This window comes from Athalia rosae, chromosome 4 (genome assembly GCF_917208135.1).
Source record: "Athalia rosae chromosome 4, iyAthRosa1.1, whole genome shotgun sequence".
NCBI classification, from domain to species: Eukaryota; Metazoa; Arthropoda; class Insecta; order Hymenoptera; family Athaliidae; genus Athalia; species Athalia rosae.
Window position 1 is genome coordinate 427320 of NC_064029.1, and position 25829 is coordinate 453148.

A 25829-nucleotide genomic window follows, 5' to 3' on the forward strand; every position below is an offset into this window, starting at 1 on the left:
TATTATCGACGGTCAAAAGTTCCCGCAATTAATACATCCAGTATAAGCGTATGACTTACATGGTCATAAATTTTCACGCAATTAACTCGTATAACGGGCCTCGCCGAGTCATATCCACGCGTCGACGGAAACCATCGCTGTCGATTTTCACCCCTCGTCGATTAAAAAAGAGCGACGATGTTTCTACCGAGACCCACGACTCTTCGAAACGCTCTGTCGCCGGCGATAGTTGCTAGTTGGTTTTTAGGATACGGAATTTTCGAGTATCCGTTCGGACATCCTCACCCCAAGGCATCCTTGTGTTGGTCAATTTTGACTGCGGTGTTGTACCTCGTCGTGTCCATGGTCGCTGACATTCGACCTATGGAAATACTGGGTTTTCCAAAGTCGCAACTGTCGAACAGAGTCTACGATTTCGGGGTTTATATCAACATCGTACTGGTATTGGTCACCTCGCTTCGCGGTCGAATTTGGGAAAAAGTGAGTGCCGCAGATTTGTTTGGCGGGCGAGAGCGTGATTTATCCAGAATGAACACACGTACCTACACGGGGTGAAATTTCAGAAGACGTCGCTTCGTCTAGAAAAAATTAGCGCGATCGACGATACGTTGAAGATGTTGGGAGTACCCGAGGATTACTCTTCGATATTCAAGACTCAAATAGTTCAACTAAGTGCATACTTCTTACTGATTGCGATCCCTGGTATCGTAACTAGCACCCTCTACGCCAACCACTTTGCATCTAGATTATCGTACCTTTGCTGTATCGCAAGCCTCTGTTATGGAACATTGTATATTTTCTTGGTCGACACCAGGATATGTGAATTATTCAGGTGAGAGAAAAATATATGGAAAAGTTGATCGACGCGCTTGAATCACGTTCCGATTCCGATTTCGCAGATACATCGGGAGGTGTTTCGAGCGTCTGAACGATTGCCTCGTTCAGACTGCCGTTCTTCGAAGCCACATCCCCAACGAATTTCATCTGAATCCTGATCGCGGTTCCGCGATATTCCCAATGAGTCGTGAGATTCACGGAAATCGACGCTTGTTTGCGGCAACTGGCTCGAAGTGGATGATCCACGTCTTACGGCAAACAAGGTAAAATAATAGCTGCAATCGCATTTGAAAAATTGCGCAAATCCATATCACCGAAATGACTATTTTTCTCATTATTTTATCCGAAGAATCATACACAGTGACCTCTGCGTTCTTGGAATAGAAATGAATAGCACTTTTAGCGTTCACATTCTCATATCGTTGATTTTGAACGTTTTGAACGTCATTTCCCTTCTCTTCTTCACCGGGAATTGGACAATTTCACGAGGAAATTTTCATCCGAAATATGAAACTGTGGGCTTATTATTATCCTCAGCCTGGCTGAGTCTGCAGTTGATCAAACTATTTCAGTTCGTCTACATCTGCTCAAAAACTTCTTCACAGGTAGGCAATGTCTGTTGACAGTCGGCTTATTACGGATGACCTTCGATCGACCGAATTGAATTTTGTTTCAGTCGCGTCGCACGGGTAAACTGATCTACGAATTCTTGAGCTCGACTACCAACGACGACATCGGGCAAGAGGTGGGTAAAATGTACGATGACAATTTATTCCGGTCTCCGTGTCGATTACCCGATCACTCCCATGTACGCAGATTCACTCCTTGTCTCTTCAACTCATCCAGAATCCTCTTCTCTTCACGGCAGGAGGGATGTTCAAGTTAGACTTCGGGTCACTGATCGAGGTGGGCTGCGGATCGACGATTAACGGATGAAATAATTGACAAATTTTCACAATACGGTTCGTCATTTCGCAGATTGGTGGGTTGATCGTCACGTACGTGGTGATTATGATCCAGATGAACATCGCGCACGAAACATAAGAAAAGGAACGGAGAATCTACGGAGAATCGAATCTTTGAATTTACCGTTTGTTCCTTCGGTATCACAGGCCGTTTCAATTTGTCGCGTCAAAATTAGAAATCGATCGATCGTAGAAAAACAAGTTTATCATTTTTAAGAGCCGAAATGCGTATTAGATGGAAATAGATTAGATCATGTGCAAGATTACGCGTAAACCTAGCGATCGATGTACGCGAGGGTTGACCGGTAGCAATGCAAACGTTGTAAATACCACGTTTCAGGGATCGGTCGATTTTATTACAGGAAATACATAGGTAACGCCGATACTTGGAGTAGTCGAGCAAAAGTCATTGGGAAATTGTCCGGCGAGCAGTCATACTTCTAGCTTTGTCAAGAACGTACGTTCGTACACTCGAAAATAATTCATCAGTCCGACGATGGCGTTCTTCGATGTCAGCGATGTAGTAACGACGTTGTTCCCGATAAGTTCGATTTATTGGTTCCTTGGTATGGGTGTATTCGAATATCCACCTGGAAAACCGAAAAAACTACTCGGCCTCTCTTATGCCGCAACTATTCTTGTCGTCTATGTCGCTTATAGAGTGGACCTGTTGTATTTTCAACTGGAAACGAACTTGATACTAACAACAACCGATGTGATTAGCTCCGCTGTCAGACAGTGGGCAATGAGTACATTTATCGGAGTGGTACATCTCGTATTTAGCCTCGCTTATTACAAGGTAACTCGAGACTTTATTTGTTCCACCTATTCTCGCATCTGGAAGTTTCAGAGCGAAGGTTTTTTCTTTCCACGACGAATATCGAGGGCTAAGCGATGGGAATTCGTTAGCGCGAATGTCGTAAATTTTCAGAAACATAACAGGTGTCTCATGGAATTGAACGAAATCGACTCTATACTGAAAGGTATGGGCGTCGTTCGCTCCTATCGGCCTTTCTTAATTACGCAACTTTGGCAGTGCTTGAGTCTATTGATATCTATGACTTACACCGTCGGGATAAGGTCGCAATATGAATTTTCGCGACCTAGCAGCAGATATAGACACTTGAGCGCGGCTACTCTCGTGTCTCTGAATACTTATGCGCCGCTGATAGCATCGGTCAACGAAATCAGATTCTACAATTTCAATCAGTGAGTTGCACAGCATCTACGGTGTATTTTATCAAAAATTGAACTTTGATTCGTCGGTCACAGGATCACGGAGCAGATATTCAAAGATTTGAATATGTTGCTCGAATCTTTGAAAATGGAACGTCCGCACGAAAGCTCGGATTATTCTAGAAGTCGTTATGGTTCATCGAGAAATGAAATACTATTCTCCTTGAGGCGAGTTCATTAGAAATAATCGCCGGAAGCTGCTGAATATTAAAAACCTATCGATGTGAGTTTAATCGAATTCATATTGTACAATTATCTCAATTATTTTAGAAAACTCTACACCCGCTCGAGCCGCCTGGCAAAAAAATGGAACCAAGCTAACGCCGTGTTCGTTCTTGCTACTTTTTTATATTCTCTATCGATGATGTCAGTTCTGTTCCTCGAAATGAACGGGAGCATAATGAGACGAGGGATTTGGATAACGCGGAACGCATATTCGATCGTGATCGTTACAACGGTAGTGTTGATGGTGGTGAAATTGATGATCACTGTTCACTCTGCGGTAGCCTTGATGTCTGAGGTAAAGGCAACCCTTGGACGAAATTGACTTTGCTTCGCTTTTTTTATCAATAAACTATAGTTAATACGCGAGTCTCGTTTCGCAGGCGCATCGAACTTGTGGAATATTATTGGAGCACCTTCATCCCATTCGAAGTCTTCGATCGGAGGTTGTTCGCATTGAAATTTATATATTTACACCCGGAATGATACCGAAAACCGATTGAAGAAGTTCAATCGGTAATACCGCCAGCTTACACGCTTTAACCGTAAATAATGTCTGCAGGTTTACGAATTTTCTATGCAGCTTATCCAAAACCCGCTCCGTTTGTCAGTTTTTGGAGTGTACCCGATGGATTACTCGTTGGTTCACGAAGTAACTAAAACAATATTGCACGAAGCCATCGATAATTATATACCTGAATCGAATCGCTTTTTTTCAGTTAATTTCATCTCTGGTGACGTATGTGATAACGGTCATCCAACAAACTCAAGGGATGACTGCCCACAACGCGACGCTCAGAGCGCGCTGACGGATACGTCGAATTTATGACGAGGAAGAAATCAGGATTGCACCCGATCCAAAGATCACTCTCGAACTACGATTATTCAACCGTGCTTTCTGAACCCTCAATTTCGTCCTACATTGGGCTAGATCGTATGAGACTTGCGTGTGGAATTTCTGCATATGTACTATAGAAGGAAATAGAATTTGATCGAATAAAAATTCTTTTATCACAATTGTCAATGAAAACGGTCAAGTTGTCCAAATATGTCATTTATTACGCTCGATCTGAACTAAAAGGAATTCGCACATAACGAGTGCCGAAGGTTTGAATCGATAACTTTGAAGTTTTCTTTCGATCCAGTCCCACGGTGGGGGAATGGCGGGTGCTCGATTCCGGTGACTCGTTTCAAGCTCACAGTAACTGGTCAGACTTCCGCGACCCTTTGCGTACCAGAGACGCATGAGAAAATGACTTTTTACAAGTCTGAGACTTTAAGGAGCGCCTTATATCCGACATTTTTTTTCTGCTGGCTGGTCGGGATCGGTAAAATGGAATTTTTTACACGATCCATCAAAAATTTTCACAGAAGCGTTATAAGTGTTGGTTATTCTACGGCGATATTAATTTTATTCACAATGTCGACCATTTCGAATTCAAAATCAGTCGACACATGGAGCATACCGCGGTCCTTGACTACGATTCGTATCATCTACTCCACAGCTTGTGGAATCTCACTCATTTTGATTATCGTCAATATTCTTCACAGCGCGTTTTCTTACAAGGTAAAATGGCATAATTTCTATTGAAATACGCGTAAGAATATGTATATAAAAATAATCATTATCTTACCATGACTACGCTGAGGTTGAATTCTAGAAAGTCGATGACTTCGTCTCAGAACTAATGGATATCGATAAGTTTATCAAACAGTCCGGGATCGTCCGTTCCTACCCACCCCTCGTTGGACAACAAGTCAAACGATTTTTGGTCTTCATTACAATCCTGGCAATATTTATCTGCCACTACGTCGTTACGAAAGACGAAGAAAATGCTAAAGAGTCATATCCCGACAAAATTCTCAAACGGAGCGGTTATTTCATATCTGTTTTCATAATAACCGTCTCCGAGGTCACGTTCATCACCTTCAACGAGTAAGTGTGCTACACCTAATCCGGGTGAATATGAAAAGCCCACGCGACTCGAGCCAGCGGCAATTTCAACGAGTATAACCGAATCAATTGCAGGATAATGAAGTCGGCTTTCGAAGATTTCAATTCGATAATAATCAGAGCACTGAAGGAGAGGCAGAAATGTAAAAATGCATTGGACGGTGTACCATCCGTGGCCGGTCTGATCCAGGTCCTTGAAATGGAAAGGGTGAAGCAAGACTTGCACGTGCTGTTTTCCATCAGGTAAAAGCAGCTTTGCCGAGAAACGAATAATTCCAAAGCTCCTGTAAATTTTCCGAATAAATATCACCCCCTTTTTTTCGACAGAACCGCTCATTCTCAGCTGACTCGCCTGGCGAGGTATTGGGTCGAGTTCAACGGATTTCGTCTCCTCCTTTCTATCTTTTCCAATTTCTCGATAATCACGATTAGCATCGGTATTTTTTTCGACCGGAATTCCAGCGACACATACCTTAATGTCCTACGTGTTTGCGGGTTGATATTACCGTGTGCGAAAATACTCTTCGTTGTTCGCTCGGCGTCATCGCTCGTGACCGAGGTAATACGGACAGATGTCCCGGTACCTGTTCTATTTCGTCATCCGATATTCATTGTGATATTTTACCGCAGGCGAATCGGACCAGTGGAATTCTTTTGGGACCTACCTACGATATGACGTCAATTGCCACCGAGGTGTGTGTGTGTTCCTACGATTCAAGTGCGATCCCAAACGTTAGACCATGTTTGACCCCCTGCATATTTGTTATACTAATAAGAATATATATAATTGCTTTCAATGTCTCTTCTTCAGGTTCAAAGATTTTCGTTGCATCTTATCCACAATCGTCTGCGTCTCTCGGTCTTGGGAATAATTCCATTGGATCACTCTGTGTTAATAAAGGTACGATATCGCCGACGTCATTTTGCAGCTACAGAGTTCCAATGAATTTATTATCGAAGGATCTCAAGGATGACGTAGGTCGTCTGTGACGAATCATTTGCCGACTCGTCTGTCAGTTATGATTCTCCTTTCTTTCAATTCCGTACTTTCTACAACGAAAATCTGATAATCATTACTTTTCTTTTCAGATTATAGGCTCTACATTAACGCTCTTAGTTATAGCGATACAAATAAATACCAACAAAGGTGAAGATGAATTATAAATTCAAATCGTGTTGTACGCCTTAGATATTAATATCCGACCACAGTACGTGGAGCAAAATCTTGTTGGAATTGAAATAAATGGAAATTTTCCTTGGCTTTCGAACAAATTACATCCTCTCTTGCTGTTGGTTCCCGTTGGCACGTGACGATGCACAGATAATTTAAAGATTGTTCGTTCGCTGTATCGATACATGTAGAAAGGTCTCGCTGACAGTGAGATATACCTACCGTAATACTCATGAGACCAGGAGGGCTCGAGTGTGATATTTAATGTGTTTGTTCTCTCTCGTTTTTATGCTTCCGTAATTGCATATTGCGCGGGTGACCTCAGTCCTGTGAGCTCTCACGTAACTAACGACTTGTGCAAGAAAAGTATAGCCGTCTAGGTGATCTATCATTTCGTACCGGTTAATCGCATTGTCGAAGACGTCCGTATATTGCGGGTGTACATTAATCCTGTAGAAATGGGAAAAATTTGAAAATAATCATCGAGAAAGCATTAGAGAAGTGTGACGACGGTCACCCTATCGCGTTGAGATCTCGATTATCAAGATCTCAGAGTAAAGTGATTCAACAGATCGATTGGAAATGTTACTCCGACCGAAGCGGCAAATACGTTGGGCAGTCACATGATAATTACATATATTATCATTTTTCTGTTACTTTCTGACAACCGAGGTCTTCCGCCCAGGGACTACCGAATCTATTCCAATCGACGAACTTACCGTGAAACGGTCATAAATCAGGGTACGGAAATACCGACCCCATCGGGACGTAAGGAACCATAGGTGATAGGTCCAGTTGTTGAATGAAGTTTTTGGATCCAAGAACGATTTGGGCCGCAATGGCACCAATGACGTGTGCAAACTGGATTCTCGGAATGAGGACCTTCGATTACCCCATCGGCCGTCCACGACGATCAATGTCTCTGTGCTTGTCGGTGGCCCATATCGTCTTTTTCCTAATTCTAATTCGGATGTCCAATATTATGGAATCGCCGCGAGAAGACAACTGGTCAATTGGTGTGTTTGTCTACTACATTTACGTCAACATATCCGCACCGATCATCGTAGCATTCCTAGTGATCGGCCAAGCAAAATCGAAGGTTGTTGATTAAAAGAATTTGTAAGGCGACGCTCGTGGTCAAAGACAGGTGAATGTAACGTGTAATCAAAAGTTCAATTTTATCGCAGGCCGCAACGAATTGCATGAACAGAATCGGCAGGGTGACTAAAACGATGAGTAAAGTGGGAATCCCAGATGATTATGCCGCGACGATGAAATATCAATTGATTGCGATCTGCGGATCTGTACTCTTTTTCATCACAATTTTTACTTTGGAAAGCAAGATCCACGATTATCGTAAATCTGGCGTCTCGACGACAGTCGGATACATGGGCAGAATGTTTTATGTAACGGTCACCACATTTCTCGTTGACTACACATTTGTCGACTACGTTCGGTACGTGGAAAAATTGAGAAATTTGACAAGCTGTGTTTGCAGTGTCCTTTCATTTTCATCTGTTCAGGTACCTTGGAAAACGTTTTCTCCGCCTCAACGAATACTTAATCAAGTTCAGTGTGGTAGGACAAAAAGCAAAGTCACTTTTTCAAATTTTGGATTACGATGTCGTCACCTCGCACCTGTTCCGCACCCCACTAGCGGACAAGACGAAAATAATGCGCATCGTGAGGATGTCCAGGTATCCAAAATCGATTAATAAAATCTGACCATCCAAATACCGCCTCATCCTCCAGTTTTTTTGGCAAATGTATTATCGAGTACACGTTTGTTTATGCATACTCAATCGTTTTGTTCACAGGCAACTACACGCCGAATTATGCGCTATTGCAACGGAGCTGACATCAGTCTTCGGCGTGCAGATTCTTCTTTCCTTTATCTTGGGCCTTTGGATCATAATCCTCCTATTTTTTAACATTTTCAATTCACTGGTACCACAGGAGGTTCTGGGCGGACGCACGTTGAATATCGCTACAATGTTCTGTTGGGCTAGCTTTGCCCTGACGAGAATCACCCTAATCGTTTCCAACTGTGCGTGGACGTCTGATGAGGTCGGCCCGACTCAAAATTGTTTGCAGAATCTCGTAAGTCTAGAGTTGATCTAACGAAATATTATATTCGATTCAGGCGCGGAGAACCGGAGAACTCATCTACGAGCTAGTGGATTCTACGACTTCTATCGAATTCAAGGAAGAGGCGAGTAAAACACCAGAATTGGGCTATTGAAGCTGCGGACGCATTCGCGAGTATAATATTTTGATTGTATCTTTTTTTTCCGCCGCAGATTCATGGTTTCTCGCTTCAACTCATCCAGAATCCCTTGCGGTTTACAGCGAGCTCCTTTTTCACCCTCGACTATAGCTTTATTCGCACGGTGAGTCTGGCGTCCAGGTAATCGACGACCTATGTCTTCCTTCCAAATTCGTATTTTTTAGATTATTGGAACGGTGACGACATATGTTGTCATTATGGTCCAGACTCGCAATATCGAGAGTTCAAGAGGTGATGAAAGATGTGCTTCGGCTGTACTCGGAAATGGAACCAGTTGTTCAAACTAATCGTGAAAATCAATATACATATGTAGTATATAGATAAGTATACAAGTACCCATGCATACGTGTAGGTGTAGAGCTATGAAAACTATACGTGCCCTTTTGTCTTACAATTAGATATTCAATATATGAGTAAGTTTCCTTCTAATGTTTATATTGTTTTACAGTATAGTATAGTAACACCCACGAGACTCGAAAGGGTCTACCGTACATTGCTGGATATATTTATTCGCTCGTGTTTTTACGACTTCTTAATAATGCATGTGATGTGCAGGTGGCCACAGTTCTTGAAACTCGTATTTGTAACGTATTCTACGATGAAAGTATGAACATATACAAGTGTATATTGCGAGGTCGTACATTAAGGATATTCACACCATTATGAACCACTTTGCTGATTCGAATGTGTATGATAGCACCGCCTTAGAGGCGCTGCATTTGTCCCGAAATAACCGCTTCATTAAAATCTACATCGGAATTCGTCGTTATTTTCAGAGTTTCTCGGCGACGATGAATTTACATTCGTCGGTCTACTTAGCTACTACTTCAATCTACTTACGGAGACCACAAGACAGACCCAAGATTGGGAACTGCTGGTCGTAACTTGGAGCCATTTCGCGATAATCTTCTAACGACCTGTTTGCAACACGGTTCACAAATATTGGTAACAGGTGTACGGTTCAAAGTATCGACCGATTGTCGACGGTAATCGACGGGTAATTGTCTTCGTTGCAACCTGATGAACTCCAGAGCAGTTGCTTTTCACAGTGACGAGAGACTGATACACCGACCGACTCTGTTACGCACGTGTCAAACGGCGAGGGAAAGGCAAACGATGAGAATTTTTGGAATGAGTTGCCTCAAAATGAAAACATTTTGGGACGCAATAATACCGGTGAGACTACTGAACTGGGCTTTGGGAACGATGGTCATTGAATATCCTCTCGGTCGTCCGCGAAGAATATTATCTACGTGCTTGGCCTTCACCCAGCTCATCATCTACGTGGTTTTAATTTGGATGGGAAGATCTCCCCAAAAAGAGAAATTGGCTGAACAGAAAATTGAAATTTCCGGTCATCTCATTCAATCCATTTCAATCCCACTAGCCATAGTCACGTTCGTGTTCCTCGGGCAAGCAAAATCAAAGGTGAGTCGGAAGGATTTGTGACCGGTAGTGAAAGCAGGTAAATAACACGAATGCCAAAAATTTCGAATGGTTTGCAGACTGTGGTGGCTTGCATGAGCAAACTCAACAGGCTGACTAGAGTGATGAGTCAGTTCGGAATCCCCAACGATTATGGTTCAACGTTTAGAATTCAATCGCTTACATTGTGTGGAAATTTTCTTTTTTTGAGTGCGACGCGTGTATTGTCGATCTTCCGGCAATATCATACCTACTCGAATAACAGAGTATTTTTCATCTCGAAATTTATTGTAACATCGGGCAACATTTTCTACGTATTCGCCATCCTCTTCATCGTTGAATTTACATTTACAGATTGCGTTCGGTACGTTTTGAGCGATATAACGAGCTGTCTAGGGTATTCCGTCGTTTCCGTTTGTACAGATACATCAGAAATCGTTTTCGTCATCTCAACGAATTCCTCGTCAAATTAACTGTGGAAGGACAAAAGACGAAGCAACTCTTACAATTAGATATTTCACATCACGATAATCTCAGGCTGCGTCCAGCGCGTATCTCATTGTCAGTGAGGGAAGAGACGAGGCTGACGAATGTTCTGAGGATGTCCAAGTACCAAATAACATTTTTATCGTTCGAGAAATATACCATTTCATGTACCTTTTTCGTTAAATAGTCAGCGAATTTTTATAGGCAATTACACGCTGATCTATGTGCCATTGCCACGGAGCTAAACGCGGCATACGGCATCCAGATTCTCATCTTTTTCATCTTGAGTTTCTGTGACTTGGTACTCGAGCTCTTTCAGATCTTCGATTTATTGGAATCTACAAATGACCAGAGCGAGCACGTTATAAAAATTATATTGATCGTGATGTGGCTGGGGCAACGCATGGGTATGCTCTTTTTTCTTATCACAAATTGTGCACGGACATCTAACGAGGTATGCCAAGTTCTTTAGCTTTCCTGAGAAACCCGCAAGTTTAGAATTAATTCAACGAGTTGTTACGTATCAGGCACAACGGACGGGCGAACTGATCTACGACCTGGTAAATCCGATGACTTCGATTAAAATTAAAGAGGAGGTGTGAAATTCGTAATTGCACAGTCAAAACTCGTCTTTATAATCGTGTGTATTTATATCATTTTGATCTCTTTCCCGACGCAGATCCATGGTTTCTCGCTCCAGTTGATGCAGGATCCTCTTCATTTCACAGCGAGTGGGTTCTTCACCATTGACCACAGCTTGATTCGTGCGGTGAATCGATGAATTCTCTCATGAGCAATAGCGTATGCGATACGCATACAAATTTTCTCTTACAATCAACTAAACTGATCATTTTTCAGATGGTTGAAACGGTGTTAACATATCTAATTATTGTCATTCACATGCGTGTCATAAACCAGGATCAAAAGTAATGGATCATACTTTACGAATCTACGCGTGAAAACGAATTTGAAGTTCCAAAGTTTTTCACCGTTTAATTTCGTAATTTTGAGCTTGAGCACCGTTCGATCGGCATATTAACGAGACTAATTTCAAAACAAATACAGCACAAGTGAATTTATCAACGGCACAAGTTAATCTGTATCGCCGCTAATACAATCTTTACGTATGTGATCGAATTATTTATTTCCCAGTCGTGAGGTGTTTACCTTAATTTTGCGTTTCTGATTTCACTATTACGATCGGATGTAGCCTTAGCCTGAAGAAGCTGTTTTCGGCTGGAATGACTTCCATATTTCCAATCTCTCTTAAAATTCGAGCTGCCATTGCAGAGTTTTTAAGCGATACTTGTGATACTAATGACAAACTGAGCTTTCGGAATCATGTCGATCGGATATCCCATCGGTCGTCTACGACGAACTAAATTTTTCTTGTAGAGTCTGATCAATTTGCTACTGTAGTGAATTGTCGATGGCTCTTCTGAGTTATTCAATACCCATAGATCTAGTACGAATTGCGTACTTTAATTTCGAAATACCTTACGAATAATTGAAGAATAATTTCACCCAAACTGTTACAATTTAAAGTTGACAGTATAATGATTGGAGGGGTTGCAATGAACGTTAATCGACAATCGTCACCCTGAAACCCGAAACCGTATCAGATGCCCAATTTCTGTAAGCGATTTTACGCCAATTAGTCCAGCAGAGCCCCTCTATCAAAGACCCCAGACACAATAGGCAAAGGCGCAACTCCATGAAATTATCAATTAAGGGATGACACCCGGGTCCCTAAGGGTTACTTACACGTGCGCACTACCTCAAAGTGTTTTACTTTATTATTGCCTACTTACATCTCCAAGCAAGCAAAGATTGATCCTATACAAGCAAAAAACGAGACTCCTTCGTTCGTAGTTGTGATTAACGTACTCGTTAATTTATCTTGAGTAACAAACCGTAATTGTAAAAGACATCTCTGGAAACTGCAAGTCCAAAGAAGACTGAAAATGGATCAGTAGGATTCTGAATTAATTTGAAGAAAAGTATCGAAAGAAATCAACTTCAAATAACGATTAGCGTTGAGCTATACAGTCCGACGGTGTTAAACCTAGAATAGTATTAATTGGGAATTTGAAGAACGAGGGGATGGAATACGACTGGGCGGATTCACCAGCAACCACCTGCTCCCCAAAGTTCTGCAGATTGATTTATCGCACCCTGGAGACCACCCACGGCTACCCAAGGGGACAAACACGTGCTCGCCCATCGCTTAAGGATCGAAACATCACCACCTATTCGACGTTCGCCTACAACTGTTAAACTCCACTTTGGTCATTGTTTATTATTTTATCCACTTCAACATCCGTAAATAACAGCTATCAATAATCGGAGTTTCAGGTATAATTCTCATAGAATACTGAATACTATATGCGATCCACGCAAAAATATTTAAATAGGTTTCAACTGCTTTTGGATCCATTACCTGACTAACAATAACTCAGATTTCTGCAAAATAATTATATCCGTCTTTGATCCTCATCTTAAAATATTGTATTTCTGGAACTGTACAAATATTTACAGCGACGTTAAATGGGTGTATTGTGCTCGTGAGCAATGGATGGGTATGATCTGCATTTGAAAATATCAAATTGCCCCGCGTTCAAGAATGGGAGTATCTTGTAATACAACATCAGGCTCGGATTACGTATAGATTTGGGAAAGCAAACACGAATGTTTAAAGTATGTATAAAATAATCCGCAAACGTCGTTAATCATTCCCTAACTGGTCCTACTAAAGCCACCCTGTATCCGCCCCTAAGTTCGCCCAATTCTGCAATACCCCCTTGTTTGACTGTCACCGATAAGTCTCAGAATCAGCATCCGTATAGGGCTTGCTTTACGGTACTGTCTAGTTCGTCGCGTCGTTGGGAAGGGTGAATTCTTAATGATTACTTCTGTTCGCTCAATTCCATCAACCGTTTTCCAAATTTCGGCAATTTCACGGTTGGGCAATTGACCATGTTACGATAACGATTGACTAGACGAGTGAAGGTTTCATCAATTACATAGATTGAAAAAAAGCACTTGGTGTATAAGTACCGATTCGTGTGGTTTTGAGAATTTTTAAGAATCGCGACTAGAAATGAGATCATAAAAGCCATCGGTTGACTCAACGTTTCATCTTTTGGTTGTCGGAAAAGAGAAATATTTGATGGGACAATTTCTAGTGGAATCAAGCCATCCTGCATTATTACGATGGTTTTGATTGTAAGGAGCAGGTAACGTATAACGTTTCATTATTTTAGGGCTCATGAAATAAATTGATAAGAATCAAAATCGTACTAACAAGATTTTATTTACATCAAATGATTGATATACACAACAGTTGATATTGTAGATTAATTCATTTTTCCATATTTCAATTTGTTCTTGAATTTCTTCGGATTAATCCCGTACGCCTTCAGTCTTTCGGCGCTCAAGTTGGTGATGGAGTTATTCTTGACCTTGGTTATTTTGTTATGCGTCATTTTCACCTTACTTTTTTGTTTAGCTTTTGATATTCCGTTGGCTCCTTTCTGTTTCCACTTTGCGTTGACTCCTTTTTTCCCAGTCTCGGCTGTATTTGTTATCTTGGTAGTATCATCTTCTTCGCTAATTTTAGCCTCAACTCGCGTACCTTTCACTTGAACCTCTGACTGATTGGCGTCGGATCGCAGTTTCTTAATTTTTTTCTTCCGCGGCTCACTGGTTTCTACATTTTCCTCTTCCAATTTTTTTGAAGAAATATCTTCATCTCCTACTGCAGAAGTTTCAGTAATCTTCTTCGTTCTACCCTTGTCTTTTCTCTCCTGCACTACGCCATTGCTTTTAAGTTCAGATGCAACTGGTTCTAGCTTTGGTATCGAGGTTATTTGCTCATTAACAGTTTCACGCTCGGTAGTTGGATTCTTCTTTTTCTTCCGCATCCGTTTCTTCATCTGTGGTTCTCCATTTTGTTGATCAACAGGGCCAGCGATCAGCTGTTGAACGCGCTCTTCTTCTTTGGGCCTGTGAATTAGTTGGAAAAATGCCAAGTAGAGACTACTTTTCTTGGATCTGCATCAATCTGTAAATAGGATCTGGTCATAATCCGAGTATGCTTACCCGTAAATACTTTTGAATATTTTCTTCTTCAATACTTCATTCTGTGCCTTTTGCCGATAAGTTCTAACATCGTTTAATTCGAGATGTTCCGGCCTGTGTTGCAGAGCTTTTTTTAGCGAACACCATTTGTTCAACTCTTTATCGTCAGCCGCGATAATCTACAAACAGTTGTTTTCATAGCTTGTCAAAGTAAAAAAGTTGATATCAACTGTAATTGATTAGCGAAAATAGCGAAATCAAATTAGGTCCATAAATTTAACACACCTCATCTATAGTTAGCCCATAGTCGTTTGCCACAACATTTCTGTATTTGAACCTACAAGGTTGATCACCTATCATGTCTTCGTAATCTAGAGCATAATATTGATCCAAATAAGCCTGATACGATGGGTTTGCAGAGGGATCGAATTTAGGTTTCTCTTTAGCAATTGCCAAGGCTAATTTATTGCGTCGTCTTCTCTTCTTTTTGCGCGAAGAATCAATCAATTCCTCTTGTAAGGTCTTCGTTGGGTTATAATCTGCATCCATCTGAAATCAGAAGTTAGGTGAGACCCCGGAACTAACGGAAGTATTTAACGGAAGTATTCGAAAATTACATTAAAGTCTGGGTCGTCGCAATGCGGTCCATCGTTCGATTGGTTTTCATTTACTGCTGGCTCTATGTTGGGATCGTACTTATCCCACGTTGTTTCTACGTCCAATTCCTCATCAATATCTGGGAATTCCGGTTTTTGATCACCTTCCGGACCAGCATAAAAATCATCGTTGAACATCACTTGCATTTTTCGGTCATGTTCTGCAGGGTCGAAATCTCCATCCAAATCAATTTCATTGAAGTTCATATCATCGTTACCTAACACGAATGGAGTTGTTGGTTAGTGGCATAATTTATTTGTACACTATAGTATATGAATTATATACCAGTGATTTCCTTCAGTTTCTCTATTTTTTCTTCAATTTCCTTTCTTTTCAGTGCTTTTAATTGCTTCAGTTCTTCTCGCTTACGAATGGCTTCTTCTTCTTTTCTTTTCTTGATCTCTACCCTTTTTTCTGCTCTGCGAGTGTCTTTTCGTCTCATGGAATTTTCAAGCGTTCGAGGATATCTGTGAGAATTTGATTGAGAAGCTTGACGTTAGTCTGAAATCTTCAATTTATATTTTAATCCAAACTACAGGTAGGTTCTACCTTTTGATAAACTCTTGGTCGGGTTCTTCAAATCGAAAGTTATATTTATGCTCAAATTCTTCCTGCGTTTCAATATTTTTTTCATCTTCACTCAAGTTCTCATCACTATCATGGGCTACTAGATCGTACTCTGGATCCAAATTAGTAGATTCTTGATCCAAAAACTTCTTGTTCAGAACATAATCTCTAAGAAATTTTTCATTCTGATCTAATTTTGGATCATTCCAGAAATCTCGCAAGGGTTTCAATTCTGCCTTTTCTTCAACATCAACAGTAGATTGCTGCCCTTTTAGCCATATTTTATAAGCTTCTTCTTCCTATTAGACGTAGATAAACTCTATAGTATCAGACATAATTAAACTCAGAAATAAGTCACTACGCCAATTAGCAAGAACTGAGATAATCTGTTTATTTTATACACACCCATACAGCGTGTGACATTAACAAATTGAATAACCTTTTGTTGATCCTCCGCAGTTTTTTTCTTAGGTTTTAGTAAGTCGCTTTTTTCGTCATCTTCATCCTCGTCTATAATTTTTTTAAAACTCTCCTTGAGTCTACGTTGCTCTTCTACATATGTTGGAGCAAGGGGTTCGTCAGCGTTTCTCTTTATAGCTTCCTCTTCCTCACTATCACTGAATTTCCCGTCCCGCTCAATCATAACTTTTCGTTCATAGTCTCGTAAATAAAGTGGCTTTTTTTTAGTTTTTGCTTTATCTTCTGCCTTGGAAGCCCCTGTAGATCCACTGACATCATCAAAGAAAGTGACCTTCTCATCATAAATTCTGGGGTCTTTATTCTTCAGAAGAGCCAAAGTTTTGTAGAAATCTTTCTCAAATTTCTCAGTTAGTTCCTGGAAGAAAAATGGTAAACTTTTATTCAGAAGTAAAAATTCAAAAGAACTACTCTACAATTGTTGAAATATATGTGTCTAGTCTTTTGCTAACTACAAAATATTGCAAGACTTACATTTCCCTCTTCATCCTCTTCCTCCGAGGTGCTGGAATCTTCACCTGAACTATGGAGGTCTGCAATGTGTTCTCCATACTTTGTTTTTACTTTAATATCAAGAATAAAAATCAATTTAGTTCTAATATTTTGGGGTTAGGTTAATTATACTACTTCAAGATATGAAATTTAATATTACATTTGTTTAATTCTTCTTTCTGTCTCCAGCTGTTATAGTTGTGCGCATAATCTGTATTTATCTTCAATTCTGTCTCCGAATCGGATTGATTCTCTGTAAATAATCCGTTCATTGTCAGAACGAGGAAGGACTTTCGCCTCACGTGTTTTAACTGTAAACTCGTAGCAATGGTTAATCGTAGAACTTCAGTCAACGCGACTGGGGACGACAGTAGGAATCATGATAGGTATACCTATACCAATCATTCATAATACCGTTGACTGATGATAGTTTGAATGACATCTACAAGTTCTTACTACGAATTCTATCTGTTGTGTGAATTGTGAATGAGTTGCAGACATACGATATATAACAATAGTCTACGATGAGAGTACCGGTATTCACAACATTCGTTACAATATTTTTAATTGTTGCTACTACAAGCGGAACATTGTCACCCCGTCAAAACAGAGTCAAGAAAATTAAAGTGAGGGTGTGTAAAGATGCTATTAGGTACTATTGTCCGTCACGCTAATTATTATATAATATAATCACATATTTCTGTACGGTATTTGACAGAAGGGTCCGGTAGATACTGATGTTTATGAAAGAGGTTTAGTGTTTGAAGATCTCTCCGCCAAAGATATAATCGACGAAGCTCATACGTATTACAAAGATACTGGAATCAAGAGATTTCCTGGTGCAGTCCTGGGTTATGTCACACCGGTAAAGAATCAAATACATTTTTGTTATTATGTTAATATCAATATCAACACGTCGGAGCTCATATTTCTATCTTCAGTGAACGTTGCAAGAAAAGGAAAGCGATACCAAGTAATAATTTGAATCTGTTGACAAAGCTTTTGATTCACAGTGGAATAATCATGGATATGATGTGGCAAAAACTTTTGGTGCTAAATTCACACTAATATCTCCCGTCTGGCTGCAAATTACTCGTAACGATGGCAGATCGTATGACATGCCCACACACGATGTCGACAAGGGGTGGATGAAAGCTGTGCGAAAGGCCAACAATGCCAATCATACGATCAACAGTGAGTCCATTTTTCCTGGTAAATCAATGGTTGATAAAGCATTCTTCAATTCACCGTTTCTTTGTCAGTTTTACCAAGGGTAATGTTGAAGCAATGGACACCTAGTGACATAAAGTTACTGTTATCCAATTCTCAAGAGCAGAATCAGTTAGCAAAGATGCTCACTGATACTGCTAAGGTGAGATTTAATAACATGATTAATGGCACATGTATAAGCGAATGATTCCTCCACTGTTGTCTTGAATCGATGCGATATGTGGATTATCTTGATAATGGTTTTCTAGGCTTTTCACTTTGATGGCTATGTTCTTGAAATATGGAATCAGCTCGTTGCCACAAGAGCAGACTATTCTATAATCATCCGACTAATAAAATCAATTGCCAAACAGCTAAAGCAATACAATCTGGCATTAATTTTAGTCATTCCACCATCCAGAGGGTAATTTTTTAACTAACTTTGGTGACTAACCTGTAATTGCTGATGCAGCAGTGAGTTAAGCATCTGAATATTTATGATATTTTTTACAGAGTACCAGAAGAAATTTTTGATCACAAGCACTTTGATGAGCTAGCGGACGATGTCTCAGCTTTTTCTCTCATGACTTACGATTATTCTAATGTGCAGCGACCAGGACCAAATAGCCCCATTGATTGGGTGCGCCAGTGCGTAGAACGATTATTACCAGATGCCCGTGATCCAAGGAGAGCTCAAATTTTACTTGGGCTCAATTTCTATGGGAATGACTATACCATTGATGGGGGTGGACCTATTGTAGGACATCAGTATTTAAACCTGCTCCAAAGTTACAAAGGAAAACTCAAGTGGGATAATTCCAGTGCTGAGCATTTCTTCAGTTTTAAGTACGTGCTTTTATTTGTGTGTACACGTACGAATAGCGTGATTCTTGTCAGTTATTTTATGTATTGACGCATGGGAATTTTGAACAAATTATTTTTTTTTTTATGTTTCAGAGCCACAAATGGACGTCACTTAGTATTCTACCCATCTTTGCTGTCGATAAATTCAAGGATTAATCTTGCCAACGAGTTGAGAACTGGCATTTCTATCTGGGAATTGGGACAGGGTTTAGACTTTTTTTATGATTTACTATGATTTGGGCCATTTAGAGTTCTCCAACAATAAAGCGAATACGCAGCAAAAGTGAAAATGTCATTTATTCGAGCTAATTACATATGCGACTTGAGAGTGATTTGACGGATAGTCATTCCTATCGATCATCCCTACCTAATTTTTACTAACATCTAACTTATAAAAAAAATGAGCAATTCTGATCCATTGACATAAAATTCAGTATTGCTTTGTTTCAACCAGGCACACCCATGCAAATTACCAACAACTATGCTCCTTCCCACTGCAGGACTTATTATTTCACACTATTTGATTCTTCTATTTCATCGCGTAATTTTAAGAAGGTAAAAACGCTAATATATTTAGGTACAATTTTCGCCTTATATTAATGCACCTTTAAATTGGTGATATTTGCATTTTGATCTTGTAAAATCTGATTATCTCGTCCTCGGAACATCATCATAGACTGTGGACCTTGCATAATTTGGTACATCAGAGCCCAACACATTTTTGCTGGCAAGAAGCTGAAATAATTATAAAATTTTAAATATAGGTGTGTGCAAGTTTGCCATTTTTAATATGTCCGACAAAATTGTTATTACCATTTTAAAGGAATCAGGTATCTGACGCTTCCCGGAAGCACAACGTTCACCTGATTTGTCAAGATTCCGGCAACAATTTCCTCGGCGACAAAGTCAGGCTCTAGCATGGGTAATAATCTGAAAAATTGGATAAAATACATAATGGTGTTATTATCGCATAATAGTGGTATGCATACTTATTAAATTTTTGGATTTCTGAATATACAATTACCTAGGTTTGACACCGTCGAACATACCCGTATTAATAAAATACGGGCATACCAATGTTGCGTGTATACCATCATAGCCATGTGCCTGAAACAGACCAATACTCTAAGGCTTGAAGGTCATGGACATATCTCTGAGGAAAAGCGCCAATTGAATTCTCATCTTCTATTTATAATGCACGCACCGTTCGACGTAGCAATAGAGTGACAACAAACAATAAATTCATTAGAATTCAATGGAAGAATTAAAATTGCCGTGCATGCTAGAGCAATTATCGTCATTTGCAGTTAACAAACGTTTAAGCTCACGTATGACGGTGTGCTATAATCAGGTCAGGGATATGCAACTGGCGATGTATGAAACATTTAATTCTGTATTTACCTTTCTACATTAAATTACGTATGAGAATTTTTCGAAAAGTAAAGATCAAAGTATATAGCACAATCGATAGTGCAACTATATAGTGTCTCAATACGTTTGACTCCTTAGAAGGATAAAATAATTTTCATATTGTAACGGTCTTACCCTAAGTTCCGTAAAGAGACTCTCGTGGTATCCAATGGCCGCAAATTTTGTCGCCGAATAATCGGTGCAGCGATAAGTTCCCAAAAGACCAGCTACACTGGCTACGGTTACGATGTGCCCATGATTTTCCTTCATCATATCCTTGAGGAAGGCTTTGGTAGTCTGTTGCGAAAAGTAATATCAAATTATCATGGGAAAAATCCAATGCAAGGGAAATCCACCCTTTCGACCTCGACGTCTGGGATTTTTTCGTCGATCGGTCATAGGAAACGCGGCCAAGATCGTGTTTCGGAATTCGAACAATTCATGCAAACATCGGAATTTTTCCGGATTAAAAAATCGGCGTGGATGAGATGTTGGGGCATTACAAGGGATTCGTCGACATCATTTTCTAAATAAGTCAATCAAAAGTTACAAGAGTTAAAACTGTTCATCGTATTTTTTTCTGGACCACCCCAAAATCAGGATTCGGGGTGGATTTCCCAATTATGTTACCGCATACGTCCGGAGTAATGTTTATCTGTAATAGCTACTGTATGCTGTACTAAAATTGTATGTTACCTAATTCTCTACGATAAGTGTGTCTCGCGATATGAGAAAGACACGGCAATACGTCGTTGGAATTCATAATTCCTCAAATTATCTAACGTGGATATACATATATAAATAATATTCACATCATTAGACTGACCGCGTAATGGGATAGAATATTGACTTGATATGTCCTGTCGATTTCATAATCCGGAAGATCCAGAAGAGTTTTTCCGCAGACGTAGCCGGCATTATTGATCAACAGAGTTACCTAAAATTCAAATTACTAATATTATTAGGTTGCGTAGAAATGTTATGCATCGTTGCTCACAAATTATTTTGCATCCCATGTATTGTATGAGACCGAAAAAGCTTAAAATATATTATCTTTTACCGTTTGGTCACGGTTTAAAAAATACGTTTCAGTGCACAGTTTCCAGTCATAAAATATCAGGGTCGAGTTGACGGGTGCCAATTATAATCGCGTTTCTAATATCGTATGCCTGTACTTACAGCTCCGACTTCTATTTTAACCGCTTTTGCTGTCCTGTAAATGTCTTCTCTGTTGGTCAGGTCGCAACGATAGCCCCAACCCTTACCTCCGGCTTCTTTTATCTGCCTCACAGTTTCCGCGATACCTGAAAAAGCATACAATAATTATAAGTATGTACGTAGTACCTACGCGATCAATCATCAGAATGCGGCCGGTCAAAAATTACCTGTTTTTTGATTAAAATTATTAGGTCTATAGATTTTATCATGATTTGGCGTTCTCGCCTCGTTTAACTTCGCATATATGTAGATTACGAGATCAGCTTATATATCTTACATATATGGGAATATTATACATAGATAGGTGTGACGCCAATCGGTTTCACTTTCACGTAATATGGTATGTAATGTTACTATCGCCTCGTCGACAAATACACACGTTGATGATCTACTCCAACTTTGCACGATGCATTTAATTGTAAGACCACTTGTGTTGCAATTCGATGCTAGTTTAATAAGATTTTTCAACAACATTACGACGTTGATATCGAGGCCGAATTTGTAAATCGCTACAATACCAATTTCATGTAACCCGTACAGTATAGACAAAATTATGCAATTGAATCGTCAAAGTTTGAAACTACAGGATTCTACGTATAAGGCGAAAATCCGGTTGGAAAAAATCCAATGACCAGGAGTTCACAAAAATCGGTACGAGTTTTTCGACTCCTATAGAAAGACCAATGTAATTGCTTTGAAATGTGATGCGTAATAAGAAAATACATCAATTCCGCTCACGTATAACGGCGAGGGTCGTGTCACAGTGACGAATGTTTGTTTGAATTCAAATTTCATGTTAGAAACAGAAATCAAATACACGTATACCTAGTTCTCCTATAGTTTCGAATAACTATCGATGCGGGAACTTCGCGAGTTGAATCCTTCATTAATTTCATTATTTCTCAATCAACCTTTTATAATAGTTCGCAAAGATGCAAGCTTTCACCGGTTTTCTGATGCGCGAGAGAATAAAGTTCTTCTTTTCTACATTATGGCTTAAAACAGTAGCGATGGCGTATGCTCGCGAACGATCATCAGTGGAGAAGGGGTAAGAAGGAATTTTCTAGCTTATTACATACAACATAGGTATACCTGAATACGGATGTGCAATGCAAGCATGAATTTAACATTCACATACATCTATTTGGCGTCTTTGTATGTACAATATACCTATACGTATACATATTACATACATATTCTTGGAGTTATCGGAATATTCATTCTATATGAGATATAAAGGTCAAATATGAGAACGGATGTGAAAGTACTATAACTCTTTTCTTTTTCAATTCGATATCCGTTGCATTTTTTCTTCATTGCTTTTCACATTACCGAGGTTTAAAATGGACGTCGAAATTTTTTTTCGACATTTAATTTTGTCTCCAAATTCGAGCGGTCAATAAACTTTCATACCCAAGTATATGCATGACTTTGCATGATCAAAAATTAAACTGCAATTATAAAAAAACTTCGTATTGCTTGTACCACTCGTAGCTTCGTTAAATAGTATTTCCTTGTCTTTGTACTTTAAGCTGATTTCGGAATGCGAGTCAAATTTTAATACAAATAGTATAAGTGCAGATAAGTTCGTCATTCAACCCGTACCCCGTTGTTCACCAATACGTACGTCACATCGACGACCCCAAATAATTAAGTGTTTTGCGTTACACAATTACATTATTACCCAACAAAAGTTTGCGTGATTGCATGCATATTATTTTTTCGCAATGTGCATCATAGGTCATCCGTACACCACACTTGTATATGGGAAATAGAGAGGCTCGGGCCAGCGGTAAAGAATAAGGAACATTCCCCGGCCATGTGGGACATTAAAGCGGTATAGTAATTACCGTACAATAGATAACTCGATACTATTTTTTACTTTCTCCCTTTAATTATCTTCACAAGCGTATTCACTGATTTTCGAGTTCTTATTCGTGAGTGATACGCACCGTATAGCACATAGTCAAATCTCGATTAGGCACCCGATCAAATGAATACGTATACTCGAGAGTGATCGCCGAGGATCTCCCAATTGATCCAGGTTCAAAGATGCGTACGTATATATTTACACATTTTATGTATATGACAAAAATTTCTAGCTGTAGAATTGGCTTGCGGTGAAAGGGTTACAGAATAATTATAATTCGATCTGCAGGCAGATTGAGAGAGAGCTCGTTTCGACTATATACGTTACGCGGGTTTATACTCACGTCTGTAAGTATAATTAAAGTGAATTTGGAAGAACTCGCCATCCGAATAAAATAATAACGTAATAGACATCGTTATGCAATTTTATCTAATTACTCATTGGCATGAGAGGCTCCCTTGCGGAATAGAGTGGGACACTGTAATTCTTGATTACCACTTGGAAGGTTAATGGCTGAATTGTAATTAACTGAAATATCACTATTTTTCGATCAAGGAATCCCATGCAGTTGAAAGTTTCTTCTGCAAGTTTCTTATGCAATTAGGATAGCTGCGTAGCGGGATGTATCCATTCAGTGCGTATAGAAGAGATCAGAGTGTAATCATAATGAGGAGATGGCGCGGTCGAGAGGATAAGCGAAGAAAAATTAGAAAATAGCCAGTGGAATAAATGATAATTTTCACAGTTACCAGGCTCGTTGATGTCCCAAACGACGACGTGAGCCCCTAGCAGTGCCAATTTTTTAGCGACGAGTCTTCCGATTCCGCCACCCCCACCGGTAACCAAAGCGACTTCGCCGGCTATGCTTTTCCCTCGAAAGCGTCTTGGAATTATACTGAGAATCACGGCTTCTGCTATGTAAGCGATTGACATTCCTACGAAAACTAGAGTGTCGTAGAATAATCTTCCGACATCGGTGAGATCCATCGCAGGTCACTGCAGAGCTCCCCTAAAATTACATAAGTGTGTATCATTGTTGCATAACTTTTCGAATTTCATATATGATTATATAAATATATTACTCGTTAATTTATTCAATTTTTATCAAGAACAGGTTCCAATCGAGTCACTTCTAATTTGCTCCTCCATGCGGTGGGATCTAACGTCGCCGTAAGCTACATTCATGCAAATTATTTCAGTCTGCGTTGACGAATTTAGGTGACCAAGTCAGAGTTTTACTCTCTTACATGGAATAAATTATGGTGTATATTATTTGTCATTCGAGCGCTTCGAACTACCACACTTTCCCCGCTTCAATTCTTCAGGGGGGATTGAGCTAGGGTGAAATCACGATACACCTACTACCGGGGACGAAGTGCAGCGAAAATATTTCCGGATACACCATCCACGCAACTGGCGCTGGTAATTTGATTGAAATGTGATTCAAAGTCTATACGATCGCATGGGGACGGTGAAAATCCCGTGCCGTTGATCTCATATATTGGAACAATTTATTGTTTCATACACCAGGAAAATGAAGCGGGATATTCGAAGATGAAAATCACCTTATACCTACCCACCAAGTCCTCAAGTTCATTGGCATGTTACATTATACCTTGATATTTTATAAACAACGTAAAGTTTCCTCATTAGCAACAGCAAGATAATGTACGAATCGTACCCAATTATACCCTACGGTGCACTTGTTGAAAAAAAACTCTTCCGCCACCGTTTTAACGCGAACGAGCGGAAGTCCCGTTAAATGGAGACGGGTCTCTGATAGGCGGCTAGGCACATGTTGCGACCGCGTGCTGATTTTTCAAATTTATTTCCTCTTTTTTGTCTAGTTTATCACACATAAACAGACTCGTGCGAAATAAAAAGAGAGAGTAATGAATTTTGAAATAGGTAGTCTCTAGAATCAATCAAAATCATCGAAAGATGCGAATGCGGTACGATAGAATTCGATGCACTTGTCGATTTTCTACTTCATAGACAATCACACAAACGTCACGTCACAAGTGGCAAATGAGGATCTTCTAAATTGAAACGAAATTGATGCAGCCGAATTACCTTTGAGGAACGAAACGACCACACTACTCGGGCGCAAATACAATCCAAGAAACAATCTCTTCCGTGGTGTTGAGCGAGACTGATATTCTTCTTGGACGATGAGGACTGATTGCACCGTATCCACGACGCGTGCCCCTCTTCGGCTTTCGCATGACGCTCAACTCTAGTCCTCAAGAGTTTAGAGACAAAACTTCACTCGCAAACCGTGCCGGTCGTAGTAGAACTCGAGTCGTCGGAGCTGCGACTGCCGGAGCTCCTTGAAGGAGATGATTCGCTGCGGGCGAATCCTCGACGTACCTTCCGCAGTACCGTTCTCGATTAACAATCAT

At 40.0% G+C, this 25829-nt stretch overlaps 6 protein-coding genes across 9 annotated transcripts; 4 read left to right on the plus strand and 2 right to left on the minus strand.

Annotated features, from left to right (window-relative positions):
• The first annotated feature begins 26 nt into the window (after positions 1-26).
• LOC105687431 (putative gustatory receptor 28b) lies at positions 27-1948 on the plus strand. Its single transcript, XM_020853261.2, has 7 exons — positions 27-480; positions 564-832; positions 900-1100; positions 1187-1442; positions 1514-1582; positions 1654-1743; positions 1816-1948. Exons 1-7 carry the CDS (start codon positions 178-180, stop codon positions 1879-1881), a joined length of 1254 nt encoding a protein of 417 aa, XP_020708920.2. The 5' UTR covers positions 27-177; the 3' UTR covers positions 1882-1948.
• A 345-nt stretch (positions 1949-2293) lies between these two features.
• Positions 2294-4279, plus strand: LOC125500569. Of its 2 annotated transcripts, XM_048653632.1 has the most exons (7): positions 2294-2601; positions 2734-3011; positions 3075-3206; positions 3309-3558; positions 3644-3706; positions 3823-3912; positions 3980-4279. In XM_048653632.1, exons 1-7 carry the CDS (start codon positions 2299-2301, stop codon positions 4067-4069), a joined length of 1206 nt encoding a protein of 401 aa, XP_048509589.1. In that variant the 5' UTR covers positions 2294-2298; the 3' UTR covers positions 4070-4279. The 2 variants fall into 2 exon arrangements, with proteins under 2 accessions (XP_048509589.1, XP_048509588.1); XM_048653631.1 differs by having other exon boundaries at positions 2294-3011.
• A 3088-nt stretch (positions 4280-7367) lies between these two features.
• On the plus strand, positions 7368-8993 carry LOC125500579 (putative gustatory receptor 28b). The gene is made up of 7 exons (XM_048653706.1): positions 7368-7484; positions 7573-7841; positions 7909-8082; positions 8203-8452; positions 8529-8597; positions 8686-8775; positions 8837-8993. The coding sequence occupies exons 1-7, from the start codon at positions 7368-7370 to the stop codon at positions 8957-8959; spliced, it is 1092 nt and encodes a 363-aa protein (XP_048509663.1). The 3' UTR covers positions 8960-8993.
• A 4884-nt stretch (positions 8994-13877) lies between these two features.
• LOC105687596 (protein KRI1 homolog) lies at positions 13878-17148 on the minus strand. Its single transcript, XM_012403378.2, has 9 exons — positions 17017-17148; positions 16839-16927; positions 16327-16722; positions 15870-16186; positions 15606-15787; positions 15281-15537; positions 14949-15212; positions 14685-14842; positions 13878-14588 (listed from the first exon to the last, which is right to left on the minus strand). The coding sequence occupies exons 1-9, from the start codon at positions 17126-17128 to the stop codon at positions 13940-13942; spliced, it is 2424 nt and encodes an 807-aa protein (XP_012258801.2). The 5' UTR covers positions 17129-17148; the 3' UTR covers positions 13878-13939.
• A 192-nt stretch (positions 17149-17340) lies between these two features.
• LOC105687597 (chitinase domain-containing protein 1) lies at positions 17341-19212 on the plus strand. Of its 2 annotated transcripts, none has more exons than XM_048654719.1 (7): positions 17341-17482; positions 17575-17721; positions 17870-18050; positions 18119-18228; positions 18335-18489; positions 18579-18911; positions 19023-19212. In XM_048654719.1, the coding sequence occupies exons 1-7, from the start codon at positions 17381-17383 to the stop codon at positions 19162-19164; spliced, it is 1170 nt and encodes a 389-aa protein (XP_048510676.1). In that variant the 5' UTR covers positions 17341-17380; the 3' UTR covers positions 19165-19212. The 2 variants fall into 2 exon arrangements, with proteins under 2 accessions (XP_048510676.1, XP_012258802.2); XM_012403379.3 differs by having other exon boundaries at positions 17347-17488.
• Positions 19209-25678, minus strand: LOC105687598 (short-chain dehydrogenase/reductase family 16C member 6-like). 2 transcript variants are annotated; one of them, XM_048654721.1, is made up of 9 exons: positions 25501-25678; positions 24510-24602; positions 24177-24436; positions 21519-21643; positions 21166-21276; positions 20475-20636; positions 19954-20036; positions 19743-19859; positions 19209-19664 (listed from the first exon to the last, which is right to left on the minus strand). In XM_048654721.1, exons 3-9 carry the CDS (start codon positions 24412-24414, stop codon positions 19526-19528), a joined length of 975 nt encoding a protein of 324 aa, XP_048510678.1. In that variant the 5' UTR covers positions 24415-24436; positions 24510-24602; positions 25501-25678; the 3' UTR covers positions 19209-19525. The 2 variants fall into 2 exon arrangements, with proteins under 2 accessions (XP_048510678.1, XP_012258803.1); XM_012403380.3 differs by lacking the exon at positions 24510-24602 and having other exon boundaries at positions 25501-25673.
• Between the last annotated feature and the right edge of the window lie 151 nt (positions 25679-25829).